The sequence below is a fragment of the Gymnoscopelus braueri genome (genome assembly GCF_963280865.1).
Source record: "Gymnoscopelus braueri genome assembly, chromosome: 4".
NCBI lineage: Eukaryota > Metazoa > Chordata > Actinopteri > Myctophiformes > Myctophidae > Gymnoscopelus > Gymnoscopelus braueri.
The window spans coordinates 21,234,633-21,251,969 of record NC_137605.1 but is presented as its reverse complement, the minus strand read 5'-3'; the positions used below and the strand labels follow the sequence as shown (position 1 = coordinate 21,251,969).

Sequence of the window (17,337 nt, the reverse complement as noted above, 5' to 3'; positions counted from 1 at the left end):
AGCAAACATTTCAAAACCAGTCTCATAAAGAAACAATGAAAAACTGTAATTGCTTATATCATATCTTATGAATGATTCCTTTTTCCCAGTGTTCATTTTCACACATTCATGTAGCTGATTACAAGGACGTTAATTATGGTTGTGTTTCGTTTAAGTGTTACTATGATGTAGAGACAACTGTACAGGAGGAGCTGGACATTCTGGCACACAAGTAAATGTCTGATTCCTGATTATACATTTCCTATAATTCTTTGTTTGTTGCTTGTTTTTAATTGTTTTGTGTTGTTTTACTAGTACTGGCAGCAGAGATTATCAGTGCTGTATTTGCATTATGCCGTTTTATTTTACGTATTTGTATCTGAATTTTATTGTAAACATTTTTACAAACACTTTGCAACATTTTTAAGAAAGTGCTAACCCAATAGAGAGTATTATAATAATTAAAGCTAAATTTATACTCACAAAGAACTTCAACTAACATTGTGATGATGCTATTTTGGAAATGGTCTACTGAGACTTCACTGAGATGGACACTATGTTGAGAGGCTGTTCCTTCTGTTATGGCTCTATATTTGTTTGCTGCTACCATCTGCTGTGACAACTCAGTTCCCATTGGGGATGATTAAAGGTCTATCTTGTACAATAACACGTGCACAATCTGCACATAAATGAATGCACAAATATAAACAGAAACGAACAGCAATATCAGAGAGACAGGAGCTCTCTAACGTTCAGAAGGCTGAGGAAGAGACGCAACACTGGTACAGACTGAACCTGAAGCCATTCTACTCCATTTGTGTTCTAATGCGCTCCTTATCTATGAGTTATTATTAGTTATTATAACAATTAAAGATTGTACTCATACATTCAAGTGATTCCCTGCCTTTCTCTGACACAAAAGGACATTTGCTTTGCTTTTACACTCTCAAGAGTTAAACTAGAAAGTACTTTTCCTGAAGAAACAGTGTGGGATCGCTAAGAATGTTGATGGTATTGAGTATTGATATTGTTAGTAGTCTTAAAGGTTTGAAAGGTTTAAAGTTCTAAAGGTTCTAAAGGTTCTAAAGGTTCTAAAGGTTCTAAAGGTTTGAAAGGTTCTAAAGGTTTGAAAGGTTCTAAAGGTTTAAGAGGTTCTAAATGTTTAAGAGGTTCTAAAGGTTTGAACGGTCTGAAAGGTTTGAAAGGTCTGAGAGGTTTGAAAGGTTTGAAAGGTCCGAGAGGTTTGAAAGGTTTGAAAGGTTCTAAAGGTTCAAAAGGTTTGAAAGGTTTGAAAGGTTCTAAAGGTTCTATAGGTCTACGGTTCTAAAGGTTTGTCGGTGTTGAATAGTGTAAAATGTAGTTTTCTAGGGTAAAACTGTGGTTGCTAGGGTCTGATAGCCGGTTGCCAGGTTCTAATAGGTGGTTGCTAGGGTCTAATTGGTGGTTGCTAGGGTAAACAGGTGGTTGCTAGGGTAAAACAGGTGGTTGCTAGGGTGTAATAAGCGGTTGCTAGGGTCCAATAGGGGGTTGCTAAGGTCTAATATGCAGTCTATATGGTCTAATATGCGGTTACTATGGTAAAACAGGTGGTTGCTAGGGTCTAATCGGTGGTTGCTAGGGTATGATAGATTTTTTTAGCAGTAAAAAGTGAAATGGTAGCCAATATGTCCTAAGTAGGCTGAACGTTATAGAGTTGGAACAGAGTTTCTAGCTAAAAGTATGAATTTCCCCATTGAAATGAATGGGATTTTTTAGTAAAAAGTGAAATATCTCTAAAAGTACAAATTATTTCAAAAATTCAAATGGTAGCCGACATGTCCTGAGTAGGCCGAACGTTGAAGAGTTGGAACGGAGTTTGTAGCTAAAAGTATGAAGGACTAGTTAGGGGCCAAAAAATGGGGGGCAGTATAGTATAGATAGAAAGAGTGGCAACTAGAAAGTACTGTTCCTGAAGAAACAGTGTGGGATCGCTAAGAATGTTGATGGTATTGAGTATTGATAGTGTTAGTAGAGTTAAAGGTTTGAAAGGTTTAAAGGTTTGAAAGGTTTGAAAGGTTCTAAAGCTTTGAAAGGTTCTAAAGGTTTGAAAGGTTTGAAAGGTTTAAGAGGTTTGAAAGGTTCTAAAGGTTCTAAAGGTTTGAAAGGTTCAAAAGGTTTGAAAGGTTCAAAAGGTTTGAAAGGTTCAAAAGGTTTGAAAGGTTTGAAAGGTTTAAGAGGTTCTAAAGGTTTGAAAGGTTCTAAAGGTTTGAAAGGTTTTAAAGGTTCTAAAGGTTTGAAAGGTTCTAAAGGTTCTAAAGGTTTGAAAGATGTGAAAGGTTTGAAAGGTTTGAAAGGTTTGAAAGGTTTGAAAGGTTCTAAAGGTTCAAAAGGTTTAAAAGTACAAATTATTTCAAAAATGGCGGTACTAAAAGAGTATTTGTACAGTTTTTATCAACTTTTAAGTATAATTACTCATTTTAACTATGTTTAAGTATTTTTGCTAATTTTAACAACCTTTAAGTATTTTTACTCATTTGAGTACTACTGGGTATGTTTACTCAATTTAAGTACTCTTAAGTATTGTTACTCAATGTATTTACTTTAAATTATTTTTAGTCACTTTATTTACTTTAAATCATGTTTTACTAATTTTTACAACTTTTAAGTATTTTTACTCTTTTTATCAACTTTTAAGTATTTTTACTATTTTTTTCAACTTTTAAGTATTTTTACTCATTTTGAGTACTTTTTAAGTATTTTTACTCAATATAAGTACTCTTAAGTATTTTTACTCAAGGTATTTACTTTAAAGTAGCTTTTACAAATTTTTACAACTTTTAAGTATTTTTACTCTTTTTATCAACTTTTAAGTATTTTTACTATTTAAAAAGTGAAATATCTCTAAAAGTACAAATTATTTCAAAAATTCAAATGGTAGCCAATATGTCCTAAGTAGGCTGAACTTTATAGAGTTGGAACGGAGTTTTTAGCTAAAAGTATGAATTTCCCCATGAATGGGGTTTTTTTAGCAGTAAAAAGTGAAATATCTCTAAAAGTACAAATTATTTCAAAAATTCAAATGGTAGCCGACATGTCCTGAGTAGGCCGAACGTTGAAGAGTTGGAACGGAGTTTGTAGCTAAAAGTATGAAGGACTAGTTAGCCGTCAAAAAACGGGCGGAATAATAATAAATAGTGGCAATAACATTAGTGTGATCGCTTTAGCGATCCCACAATAACATTAGTGTGATCGCTTTAGCGATCCCACAAATAGTGAAGATAACATTAGTGTGATCGCTTTAGCGATCCCACAAATAGTGGCAATAACATTAGTGTGATCGCTTTAGCGATCCCACAAATACAATTACAGTTAGATATTTCAAAAAGTGTAAAACATATGTATTCATCCATGCTGTGACTGGTTGTGACACGACTTCTCCGATTTTTGGTGTTTGCAAAAAGACTGCTTTGCTTTATAACATAAGCTTGTAAAAGTTGACCTTCCTTCGGTCTAGTGGAGTGGGTGGTCATAGCTGAATGGGTAGAGAGGCCACATGGGAAAATTAAAGTCCCAGGTTTGATTCCTGGCCCCAGCTATGTGTCGAGGTGTCCATGAGCAAGACACTTCACCCCTAACTGCTCCCCAGAGCCATGCAGTCCCGGCAGCCATCGGCTGGGTGAAGCTGAAATCCAAATTTCTTCCCCTTTCCCTTTCCCCTTGTGCCAACGCATTCACTGTCCCAAATCAGATCAGAGTTGATTGATGACATTAGGTGTCAAGTAATGGCTGTCCTGTTTGGTGGAAAGTGCACAGATTCCCTCACAACAACGCAATCTAACACCTTCAGCAAGGAGGTCGTCTCAGCTTCATCACTTGTAACCCCTGAACGTCTACCTTCAACTGAATCTCATATATGGAGATCTCAGTATCTGTCGGTTCTTGTCTCTTTTATGCCCATATATGGAGATCCCTGATGTCATCAGTATATGGCCATATATGGGCATATACGCGTTGTGAGCTTGTAGATCAGCTATTTTCAAATATTTTGGTACTTTTACTTTTGATACTTTGAGTACATTTTGATGAGGAATTCTGGACTTTTACTTGTAACAGAGTATTTCTATATTGCAGTATTGCTACTTTTACTTAAGTAAAGAATTGTAATACTTTTTTCACCACTGGTATAATGGGGACACAGACAGACAGATGGGTACATCGGGTACTCTGACAACTCATAACAACAGGTATTGCAGGTAACAGGTAAGTTGCATAAGTGGGTGGGGCATGCATTTCCAAAGGCACCGGTCTAGTATTTACAATATTTCCATCTCTCTGCGATTATTAAATAGTTTCTTCTGTGTTGGCACGTTAACAGCGTACATGGCAACAGTGTGTGTTGTGTGTGACATCGGAGCAGAGCTCTGGTCAACTTATATAAGGTTTGAAGATGCCTTTACACTTCCACTTCATACCTGTACCACCTAGAGAGATACAAAGTGAGAGGAATAAAGTTTGAGAGAACCGAGAGAGAGAGAGCATAATCTTCCAGGAAGACAAATCTTCAACTCCCATAGACCTGAACACTGTGACGAACCACACCTGGAAGGAGTCACGTCCCGATCTTGACCGTATGAAGAGGAGCAGATCCACAGATCCCATCAGCCACCAGCTGTCAGACCAGACCAGATCTTACAGTCATGAACTGTTCAGAACAGTTGAGCAAGACTTCAATTCAGCTTGGGGAACAACTAAAGAAACAACAGCTGACTTGCACAGGTAAGAAAACCCACTTCTGTAAATCTTGTGATGAGAGCCTCACTTTAGGTGATTTGAATAGAAGCCAGTGTGTCCACGCCGAAAATAAACCTTTCCACTGTAAACACTGCAACAAGAGTTTCAATAGTTTAGGTCACCTGAAGAGTCACCAACGAATCCACACAGGAGAAAAACCTTTCGTCTGTAAACAGTGTGACAAGAGTTTCAGTCAGTTAGGTCACCTGAAGAGACACCAGAGTATCCACACAGGAGAAAAACCTTTTGTCTGTAAACAGTGCGACAAGAGTTTTAATAGGATCTATAACCTGAGGGGTCACCAGAGTATCCACACAGGAGAAAAACCTTTCGTCTGTAAACAGTGTGACAAGAGTTTCAGTCAGTTAGGTCACCTGAAGGGTCACCAACGAATCCACACAGGAGAAAAACCTTTCGTCTGTAAACATTGCGACAAGAGTTTCAGTGAGATCGGTAACCTGAAGAGACACCAGAGTATCCACACAGGAGAAAAACCTTTTGTCTGTAAACAGTGCGACAAGAGTTTTAATAGGATCTATAACCTGAGGGGTCACCAGAGTATCCACACAGGAGAAAAGCCCTTCCTCTGTAAACAGTGTGACAAGAGTTTCAGTGAGTTAGGTCACCTGAAGGGTCACCAACGAATCCACACAGGAGAAAGACCTTTCGTCTGTAAACATTGCGACAAGAGTTTCAGTGAGATCGGTAGCCTGAAGAGACACCAGAGTATCCACACAGGAGAAAAACCTTTTGTCTGTAAACAGTGCGACAAGAGTTTTAATAGGATCGATAGCCTGAAGGGTCACCAACGAATCCACACAGGAGAAAAACCTTTCGTCTGTAAACAGTGTGACAAGAGTTTCAGTGAGTTAGGTCACCTGAAGAGTCACCAACGAATCCACACAGGAGAAAAACCTTTCGTCTGTAAACATTGCGACAAGAGTTTCAGTGTGATCGGTAGCCTGAAGAGACACCAGAGTATCCACACAGGAGAAAAACCTTTTGTCTGTAAACAGTGCGACAAGAGTTTTAATAGGATCGATAGCCTGAGGGGTCACCAGAGTATCCACACAGGAGAAAAGCCCTTCCTCTGTAAACAGTGTGACAAGAGTTTCAGTGAGTTAGGTAGTCTAAAGAAACACCAGAGTATCCACACAGGAGAAAAGCCTTTCCTCTGTAAACAGTGTGACAAGAGTTTCAGTCAGTTAGGTAGTCTAAAGACACACCAGAGTATCCACACAGGAGAAAAGCCTTTCCTCTGTAAACAGTGTGACAAGAGTTTCAGTCAGTTAGGTAGTCTAAAGAACCACCAGAGTATCCACACAGGAGAAAAGCCTTTCCTCTGTAAACAGTGTGACAAGAGTTTCAGTCAGTTAGGTAGTCTAAAGACACACCAGAGTATCCACACAAGAGAAAAGCCTTTCCTCTGTAAACAGTGCTACAAGAGTTTCAGTCAGTTCGGTAGCCTGAAGAGACACCAGCGTATCCACACAGGAGAAAAGCCTTTCCTCTGCTCAGCTCGCCCACACAGAGCAACGTGAACGTGAAGTTTCCAGTAGTGGAAAGTAACTGATTACATGTGCTTAAGTACCATCACAATGTGAGCTTATAGATCTGCTATTTTCAAAGGATTTTATACATTTGGAAACATGTGAAATGGGATATTGTGCATAACTAGTACTTTAATAATATATTTCTGTATTTAAGTACATTTTACACAAAAGTACATAAAATACCATTACTTTTGTACTTTTACTCAAGTATAATTTGAATTCATGGACTTTCACTTGTAACAGAGTATTTCTACATTGCAGTATTGATACTTTTTAAGTTGGAAACAATGGAGTACCTTTTCCACCAAGTCTGAAGAGTTTCAGTGTCACCACACAGGAAAAAAGCCTTCCAGTGTAAACGGCAGTTTCATATTTTTTTTTACTTTAATGCGGTTAATTCGGTTAATTTGGTACAAAAAATGTACTTCATGAAGTGTAGATGTTGGAGGTTTTTTCTTTTTCTTTTTTTTGTGATGAGTTTGTGATGGGTGCTCATCACTTCTCCTGGGGGCTTTAGCTCCGAGGCATTCACAGTATCGGCGCCCTTGCCCTTGAGAGTTTATTCAGTGAGTCCAACTCCAGTCAGAGCTCATACTGTATGTGTCACTTATCCCAGTGTACGCGCATCTGGGCGCTGCCTCATGAAGAGCACTGAGAGCTAGAAGGCTAGCTCTCAGTGTTGCCATGTCAGCTTATTATAAGCGACTTAGGGATTGTTTTTCCTGCAGAGTTGCTTGCAAATAATGGTGGTTGCGGGTTGCAGTTTATTGGGCTTGTTTCTTAAGTGTACTTTGTTTATTTGAGCTTGTTCCCTAAATGTTGCTTAAACCAGTGTTTCTCAAACATTTGCATGTCAAGGACCCCCCAATTAATATGTAATTGTCCACGTATCCGCGTCTGAATAAAACATTTTTGACAGGGACCCCCTACCAGATATGTGTTGTTAGAATGTTTCAAAACAAAATAAATATATTATATTTTTTACTTTTTGAGGAAAATAGCAGATGTATATTATGTTTAATTAAAGTGCTCATGTTGCCTATACCAGGGGTTCCCAAACTTTTTAGCTCAAGACCCAAAAGAGAAAAAAGCAGATCTCAAAATGCACAAAATGCGGCACCAAGCTACTTCTTAAACATTTTTTTTCATGTATAGTGATTTAAAAAAAAAAAAATTATGAAATACTTTTGAAAAATGCTAGAATTGTTTTCAATTGATGAAAAGTTGTATTTTTTTTTAAAACTTGCATTTTTTTAAAAAATAATGTATTTTTTTAAATGTAGGAAACCAACAAAAAGGGAGATATTTACTTGCGACCCAAAATGTGTCTTTTGGGCTTATTTTCATGGACCTGGTTGCTTATTTCTCTCGCAAAATCTGGCTGCTGACAACACTGGTGGAGAAGATCACGTCTAGAAGAATGAATGAAGACAGACAACACTTGTGAGGAAGGAACTTTTAGACAGTAACATTATTAGTTACTAGAAAGTACTGTTCCTGAAGAAACAGTGTGGGATCGCTAAGAATGTTGATTGTATTGAGTATTGATATTGTTAGTAGTGTTATAGGTTTGAAAGGTTTAAAGGTTCTAAAGGTTCTAAAGGTTTGAAAGGTTTGAAAGGTTCTAAAGGTTTGAAAGGTTCTGAAGGTTTGAAAGGTTCTAAAGGTTTAAGAGGTTCTAAAGGTTTGAAAGGTTCTAAAGGTTTAAGAGGTTCTAAAGGTTTGAAAGGTTTGAAAGGTTCTAAAGGTTCAAAAGGTTTGAAAGGTTCTAAAGGTCTACGGTTCTAAAGGTTTGTCGGTGTTGAATAGTGTAAAATGTAGTTTTCTAGGGTAAAACTGTGGTTGCTAGGGTCTGATAGCCGGTTGCTAGGTTCTAATAGGTGGTTGCTAGGGTCTAATTGGTGGTTGCTAGGGTCTAATTGGTGGTTGCTAGGGTAAAACAGGTGGTTGCTAGGGTAAAAGAGGTGGTTGCTAGTGTCTAATAAGCGGTTGCTAGTGTCCAATAGGGGGTTGCTAAGGTCTAATATGCAGTCTATATGGTCTAATATGCGGTTACTATGGTAAAACAGGTGGTTGCTGGGGTAAAACGGTATGAAAGGTTTGAAAGGTTTGAAAGGTTTGAAAGGTTTGAAAGGTTTGAAAGGTTCTAAAGGTTTGAAAGGTTCTAAAGGTTTGAAAGGTTTGAAAGGTTCTAAGGGTTTGAAGGGTTTGAAAGGTTTGAAAGGTTTGAAAGGTTCTAAAGGTTCTAAAGGTTTGAAAGGTTCTAAAAGTTTGAAAGGTTTGAAAGTTTCGAAAGGTTTGAAAGGTTTGAAAGGTTCTAAAGGTTTGAAAAGTGTGAAAGGTTTGAAAGGTTCTAAAGGTTTGAAAGGTTTGAAAGATTTGAAAGGTTCTAAAGGTTTGAAAGGTTTAAGGTTTTAAATGTTCTAAAGGTTTGAAAAGTCTATGGTTCTAAAGGTTTTAAAAATGTTAAAGGTTTGAAAGGTTTGAAAGGTTCTAAAGGTTCTAAAGGTTCTAAAGGTTTGAAAGGTTCTAAAAGTTTGAAAGGTTTGAAAGTTTCGAAAGGTTTGAAAGGTTTGAAAGGTTCTAAAGGTTTGAAAAGTGTGAAAGGTTTGAAAGGTTCTAAAGGTTTGAAAGGTTTGAAAGGTTTGAAAGATTTGAAAGATTTGAAAGGTTCTAAAGGTTTGAAAGGTTTAAGGTTTTAAATGTTCTAAAGGTTTGAAAAGTCTATGGTTCTAAAGGTTTTAAAAATGTTAAAGGTTTGAAAGGTTTGTAGTTTTTTAGGGTAAAACAGTGATTGCTAGGGTCTAATAGGCGGTTGATATGGTCTAATAGGCAGTTTCTAGGGTCTAATAGGCAGTTTCTAGGGTCTAATAGGCGGTTGCTAGGGTCTAATAGGCGGTTGCTAGGGTCTAATAGGCGGCTGCTAAGGTAAAACTGTGGTTGCTAGGGTCTGATAGCCGGTTGCAAGGGGTCTAATAGGCGGTTGCTAGGGTCTAATAGGTGGTTGCTAGGGTAAAACAGGTGGTTGCTAGGGTAAAACAGGTGGTTGCTAGGGTCTAATAAGTGGTTGCTAGGGTCTAATAGGGGGTTGCTAAGGTCTGATATGCAGTTTATATGGTATAATATGCGGTTGCTAGGGTACAAAAGGTGGTTGCTAGGGTAAAACGGTGGTTGCTAAGGTCTAATAGGCTGTTGCTATGGTATAATAGGTGGTTGCTAGGCTTTAATATGGTGTTGCTATAGTCTAATAAGAAGTTGCTAGGCTCTATTGTAGCTAAATGGCATTTCCCCATTGAAATGAATGGGATTTTTTAGCAGTAAAAAAAGTGAAATATCTCTAAAAGTACAAATTATTAAAAAAATTCAAATGGTAGCCAATATGTCCTAAGTATGCTGAACGTTATAGAGTTGGAACGGAGTTTGTAGCTAAAAGTATGAATTTCCCCATTGAAATGAATGGGATTTTTTTAGCAGTAAAAAGTGAAATATCTCTAAAAGTACAATTATTTAAAAAATTCAAATGGTAGCCGACATGTCCTAAGTAGGCCGAACGTTGAAGAGTTGGAACGGAGTTTGTAGCTAAAAGTATGAAGGACTAGTTAGCCGCAAAAAAACGGTGGGAATAATAATAAATAGTGGCAATAACATTAGTGTGATCGCTTTAGCGATCCCACAATAAATAGTGGCAATAACATTAGTGTGATCGCTTTAGCGATCCCACGATTAACACCAAGACATCTACTGTACCATGTATTAGTGGACACAAGGCTACAATTGCTTACTTTCAAAAGAAATAGCAATATATATTATGTGTATATAGTATTAATCTTAACCTTACACACACAAAGGTAAAACATTTCGCGCGAAGTCATGGCCCGAATGTTTCTATCTCTCTCAACATTGCCTAACCACTTTGAATCTGGCGTATTTTGGGATGTCGTTATTATTTTCTGGCACGAATTTTGACCTGAGGGTCAAGATAAAATGTATCCCCTGAGCAAGCAGACAGGCTTTATTAGCTCAATGGTAAAAATGTCAGCACTTGCGCAGGAAACCGGGTTCAAATCCGGGGGAAGGCGACATAGTGCAGCTTTTAGTGGTTAACCATATTATACAGACAGATACCCTATCCGAGAGAAGGATACTCCTTTGGCCTTCTGTATGTCTCCCAGTTCAGAGTAGATGTGTCCCAGCATGTCCAGTGTCTGCAGGTTGTCGGGCTCCAGGTCCAGAGCCCGCTGACAGAACAGGGCGGCCATCTTAAAGTCAAAACTGTCCACGCACTCCTCCGTCTAGAACAGCAGGGGAGGACAGGTTTATAGTGGTACACAGTAAAACTCCTCAGTGTTCATTTAACTCAGAGTTACACAGTCTGAGCTACAAACGGATAAATTAACCCATTAACTCATTCACAGCCACAATTATTGCTGGCCGCGTTTGCCCACTGCCAGAGATTTTTCATTGAAAAAAAAAAGTACTCAGGAGCCGAGATACAGAATTTTTAAGTTTTAAGTTAACAAGGAAGTGGATGGGAGTGTAGATCTTTAAACAATCATATCTCCTTGGTCTTTGGGTCAAATTTGAAAAAAAAACTAAAAAAAGAAAAATACGTTTTTTACGTCAGTGGCAGGATTGGTAAACGGGACAAATTACGTTTTTTACGTCAGTGGCAGTGAATGAGTTAAGACCTGAGGCGATTCTTTAAAATGTTTTCAAGATTTTTCAAGATTTTTCAAAAATAGCAGATCTACAAGCAGATCTACAAGCAGATCTACAAGCGGTGCCGCGCTATGAGCTTGTATATCTGCTATTTTTGAATAGCCAAAGAAATCGAAAGTGACACAGATGCGTTCCAGGTCTCAATGGGTTAACACATTGCACTGTGTCATAACAATAATAATTAAATCAGAAGACACTATAGGATTATGTATCTGAAACAAAACTAAACTTAAATGTAAGTTAGTCCTAAGAATGACTCCAGTTGAAATGGTGACTCATACATGGTGGACAGGATTGATTTCCCATTGAGCTGTTAGACAAGGTGTTACTTCTTAAGACTAAACTGATTGTTATATCTGATTAGATTTGTGAATTAAACACTCAGATATCAAGGTTTGATGAAGAGTTAATTGTGCTCTGTTTATATGCATTCATTGCTAAGCAACTCCTGGCCATTACAGTATGTTACGCAAATAACATATAGCCCTCAGCCAATCAGATTGCTGGATCCGAACCAAAGATTGTACTATAAATGGATAATATGACCCAATAAGACCTTTGGGTCATTGGAGTCATATTCCCACATGTAACCTGATTGGACAGTGAGGTATTGAACTTAATAAACTAAGCTCCATTAGTCTGGATGAACTAGACTAATGGACTCCGACTAACTTGCCTGGTTTTCATTCCAAATTCACTTCCTACTCTAGAGCCTGTTTACTAATATAATCTGTATTCAGCTGGGCAACACAATGTTATTGATCCCCCACATAAATGCTGAATCGAGTAGCCTAGCCTCGCCAGTTGCTAAAAGTTAGAATAAAACATGGACATACTAAACAATGTATACCATGGAGTATATGAAGACACTTCATAAGAATTCACAGGTTTGTGCATTTGCATTTTACAACTAGAGGTCCAAATGACCCACTATGACACCCCTGGTTTCCACCAGAATTATTTTTGGGGGCACAGACCATATAAGTTTCCATATTAAAGTGCAAAATGAGTTGATCCCACATCATCCCAGTCTAGTCTGGATAGCATGGAAGACCATTTTAAAGACAGCACTATCAGGGACAGAGTGGATCTGAGACTAATAGTACCACGACTGCACATAAACATTTCTGAAGTGCAAATCAATACAAAGATAGTACATCATATTTTAGTTGAAAACAGCATCAATACTCTAGTGTTTGTTTGTCTTTTCATGTCTAACACAGTAATGCTATGACACCTGAACCACTGGATCAATAAAGGTCTATCTATGAATTTGTGATTTTGTTTGTAAGAGAGACCAACAAAAGGAAACAATTACAAGGAAGGAAGTAAATGGCGGCTTACTTGTTTATTATCTAACAGACAATTATAATAATCTCATCTGTGATGAATATTCAATGTATGTAAACTATTATACAAAATTTGACAGAAAACGGAATGGCGCGTGGCCGCGTGCGTGTGTGAGAGAGAGAGAGAAAGACCTTTTCTATCAGTTGTTGTACAGAGTATTTCTCAGCGGTCTTCTTCTTGGCTTTTTGGTGCATTCTCACTTTCATCCTGTCCTGTGGAGACAGATCAGGCAGCCCAGGACCTGATGTCATAGAGACAGACACAGAGACAGAGACAGGGTCAGAGGCAGGGATAAAGGCAGGCAAAGAGACACACAGTGACAGACACAGTGACAGACACAGACACAGACACAGACACAGACACAGAGACAGGCACAGAGACAGGCACAGAGACAGGCACAGAGACAGACACATAGACAGACACAGAGGCAGACACAGAGGCAGACACAGAGGCAGACACAGAGGCAGACACAGACACAGACACAGAGACAGAGACAAACACAGAGACAGAGACAGGGACAGGGACAGGGACAGTGACAGGTACAGAGACAGGTACTGAGACAGACACAGAGACAGAGACAGAGACAGAGACAGAGGCAGACACAGAGACAGAGACAGAGACAGAGACAGAGACAGAGACAGAGACAGAGACAGAGACAGGGACAGTGACAGGTACAGAGACAGACACAGAGACAGAGACAAACACAGAGGCAGACACAGAGACAGGGACAGGGACAGGGACAGGGACAGGGACAGTGACAGAGACAGAGACAGACACAGACACAGACACAGACACAGAGACAGTGACAGTGACAGACACAGTGACAGACACAGAGACAGTGACAGACACAGAGACAGACACAGAGACAGTGACAGACACAGTGACAGACACAGAGACAGTGACAGACACAGAGACAGACACAGAGACAGTGACAGACACAGAGACAGAGACAGTGACAGTGACAGACACAGTGACAGACACGGAGACAGTGACAGACACAGTGACAGACACGGAGACAGTGACAGACACAGGGAGAGACACAGACACAGAGAGACAGTGACAGACACAGAGACAGACACAGAGACAGACACAGTGACAGACACAGAGACAGTGACAGACACAGAGACAGACACAGAGACAGTGACAGACACAGTGACAGACACAGAGACAGTGACAGACACAGAGACAGACACAGAGACAGTGACAGTGACAGACACAGTGACAGACACAGAGACAGTGACAGACACAGAGACAGACACAGAGACAGTGACAGACACAGTGACAGACACAGAGACAGTGACAGACACAGAGACAGACACAGAGACAGTGACAGACACAGAGACAGTGACAGACACAGTGACAGACACGGAGACAGTGACAGACACAGTGACAGACACGGAGACAGTGACAGACACAGGGAGAGACACAGACACAGAGAGACAGTGACAGACACAGAGACAGACACAGGGAGAGACACAGACACAGTGACCGCCACAGACACAGTGACAGCCACAGACACAGTGACAGCCACAGGCACAGATACAGACACAGAGATAGACACAGAGACAGTGACAGGGACAGACACAGAGACAGAGGAGGTTCAAGCAAAGAATACAAACTATTAGAATTGTCATCCACGTACTTGATGTCTACAACACACACAGAACAGCTTGCAAATCCAGTAAACACAAAACCTTTACCTTCATTAGAAGTATTCTCCTTCCTCCTGGGCTTGTTTTTCTTCTTGGGTTTGGCTTGTCCTCCCATGACGCCAGAAACGTTGTATTAAATGATTGTCCGGCTTCAGATCAAATATGTAATAATAACACTATAACGTAAGATTACAACAACACGCGTGGAACCCACTGTGTGTATTCCACTTGAGGGTAGTGCGCATGCTCCCAGAAGAGTGTAGTTGGTGACTACGGGGCGCGGTAAAGGACAAAAACATTTTGCGTTCTACAGCTACAGGTCCCACTGACAGACACTAACCATAATTATCCGCAAAATAAGGTTTGTGTATAAACACAGATTTAAAGCTAAGTAATAATATATAATATATCACTTACAGTAATAATAATGTAAGTGGGAGATGCGTGCGTTACAGCACAATATGCCAAGGGGTAGACTGATCCTTTGCAGGCTGGTGATCCGGTCTGGGATCTAGAGCGGATACGGAAACGGTAAGTACATGTATGTGTATGTGCAAATTACCGGATACCGTAGGCGGGCTTTAAATCGGATCAGAGCACTAACAGTAAATAGAGGCAGGCTTTCTGTATTACTTTTTCTCTTTCTGTCTAAATTATCATGTGTCAGTGGTGGAAAAAGTACTAAATTGTTTTACTTAAGTAAAAGTCTGGTATTCAGAATTTACTTCAGTCATTTCATGTTTTCAAAGTATACAATTATTTGAAAATAGCCGATCTACAAGCTCACAACGTGTTGCATCGCCACGCGTTGTGAGCTTGTAGTACAGTACTTGAATAAATGTACATAGTTACTTTACACCACTGGTATCTGGGAACCTTCTGTTGGCCTATTTGAACCAATGTGCAGCAACGATATGTTTTTTTGCTGTAAGAATGACAGACTTTAACGCATCAATCACAACTCAGTTCAACATCTGTAGTTGTTGGCTGATGTTTGGGTGTAGTGTACAGTATGGCAGGTTAGGAGTATGGTGTTCAGGTACATACTGCAGGTAGGCAATACACAGTTCACTGTTGATGTGTCTTTATACTACATGCATCCATATTTGTTGACAATACAGTATATTCGGTTACTGCATGGAGATACAGCACTGGTCAGTCCCAGTGCAGTTGTCTTATGTCAGACTCCTATTTATTGTTTGTTATCTATATTCTTCTATCTCTGTTGTTCCTGTGTTTCATTCTGTTGATTGCTGCTGGTGTACAACACCTGAATTTCCCCAAGAAGATCAAGGTAAAAAAAAAATCTAATTTTATCTTTTGGGTACTGTCTGTCACACATGGACAAATGAAATAATGTTCACTTCCATTCTATGCGAGCAAAGGAGCAGCGGTGATGATGAGGCATATTCCCATCTCCTGCCAAGCTTGGAGTTCAACTTTGACATGGATTTCACCTTGGCAGGCGATGGCCACTCCCCTGCATTCAGGCATGTAGGTATAGTAGTAGGCACTTTATTCATCCCCAAGCTACAGCTGCTCTCATGTCCGTGCAGGCGTGCACTAATTCTACTACCCCACTTGCCTGGAATCCAGACTGACTCTCTACATTCAGTGTTTGGATTTTTTTCACTCCCCTTCTCAGTCTATGTGAAAGGAGGGGTTTTGTAAAATTCAAGTCACTTCCTTTCCTACTGTGATTGATTTGATCCAATTAGCAAAGACGTGCCTACAGTAATGTAACAGTTGTTCTGAATTCAGGCTCAAATGGTCTCCCAGACTAAGAAGTGAAGTGAAAGAACCCACAACTACTGTAAAACTCTACCCCATCACCCATTGTGTTCAAGAACAAACAAAATCAAAATGAAATTTTGCTGCATTTACCACATTCAATGTTATAACACAATATGAGTTATTATCAATATTGCACAGCCCTAATGTCACCCTGTTGACCTTTGGTCACCCGCTCACCCCTCTCCCTCATCCAATAGAGGTCTGACGTTGAGTAATATGACCAACGTCTGGTGTGGTTTAGCTTTGCTTCACTACGTATCGACCCTGCCAATGCTCTGTATTGAGACAGAGCGCAACAGGAGAGCAGAGCAGTCTGCTCACTGAGAATTGGCTTTCACAGTGAATTAGCTGTTTCACTCTACTGCTTTACACACCGCTGACTCAGCACTTTGACTGATTGTCTAATGAAAAACTCACTCTCTAACTCACACACTCACACACTTTCGTGAGGCAGCCAAATGAAGCGAGGTTGTGTTTTGCCAGAGGAGTATTGGAGTTTCATCAAACACACAGAGTGAACTGTCAGCCCAGACCTCCGTCAGCAGAAAGCTCTGCTGACTCACCATCAAGTCTGTGTGTGTGTGTGTGTGTGTGTGTGTGTGTGTGTGTGTGTGTGTGTGTGTGTGTGTGTGTGTGTGTGTGTGTGTGTGTGTGTGTGTGTGTGTGTGTGTGTGTGTGTGTGTGTGTGTGTGTGTGTGTGTGTGTGTGTGTGTGTGTGTGTGTGTGTGTGTGTGTGTGTGCGTGCGTGCGTGCGTGCGTGCGTGCGTGCGTGCGTGCGTGCGTGCGTGCGTGCGTGCGTGCGTGCGTGCGTGCGTGCGTGCGTGCGTGCGTGCGTGCGTGCGTGCGTGCGTGCGTGCGTGCGTTGTTCTTCTAACTAAGACAGACGACATCACCAACAGGACTTTCCAACACACACAAAGAGGAGAGAGAGAAGACAGAAAATAACTTAGAGATTTCTTTATCCATTGTCACATTCAATTGATTATTTTTAAGCTATTGTGAAAGTTTATTTTTTTCCTAAGCTGCAGACATGTATGATGTATGCATGAAGATGCAGATAAGTGCATGTGACTTTCCCACAGCCCCCCTAAATGAATTGTTATGCTCTTAATGAAATGGCTATACCACCACTGGAGTATAACCCTTTGCCTTTTCACTAATCTTCACCCTCTAATCTAAGTCTAAATTAAAACCCACCCTGATCCATTCATTACATGAATGGCATTCGGGAGGCCTTAGCTGAATGGGTAGTTTAGCCTGCCTGGGAAACAGAATGTCCCAGGTTAAATTCCCGGCCTCTGCAACGTGTCGAGGTGTCCCTGAGCATGTAAGACACTGCAACGTGTCGAGGTGTCTCTGAGCAAGAAACTGCTCTCCCCTGTGCTCAAGTCTGACTATCTGGGCAGCAATACACAATGCTGTGTATTTATTATATTTTTGTATGCACTGTATTTAATGAGAAGCATATTGAGGCCCTGTGTTCAATTAATCCATAATATCTGTGTCTGTGCGTGCGTGCG

General features: G+C 40.0%; 1 protein-coding gene across 1 annotated transcript in view; it reads right to left on the bottom strand.

Moving 5' to 3' along the window:
* LOC308083872 (uncharacterized protein) overlaps positions 1–14,267 on the bottom strand; it is a 72,348-nt gene extending 58,081 nt beyond the window's left edge. The window contains exons 1-3 of the mRNA XM_080426282.1: positions 14,072–14,267; positions 12,503–12,612; positions 10,448–10,594 (exon numbers count right to left, since the gene is read on the bottom strand). Of these exons, the coding sequence (XP_080282408.1) occupies positions 10,448–10,594; positions 12,503–12,612; positions 14,072–14,138 (324 nt within the window). The 5' untranslated portion in view covers positions 14,139–14,267. The remainder of the gene's footprint in view (positions 1–10,447; positions 10,595–12,502; positions 12,613–14,071) is intronic.
* Between the last annotated feature and the right edge of the window lie 3,070 nt (positions 14,268–17,337).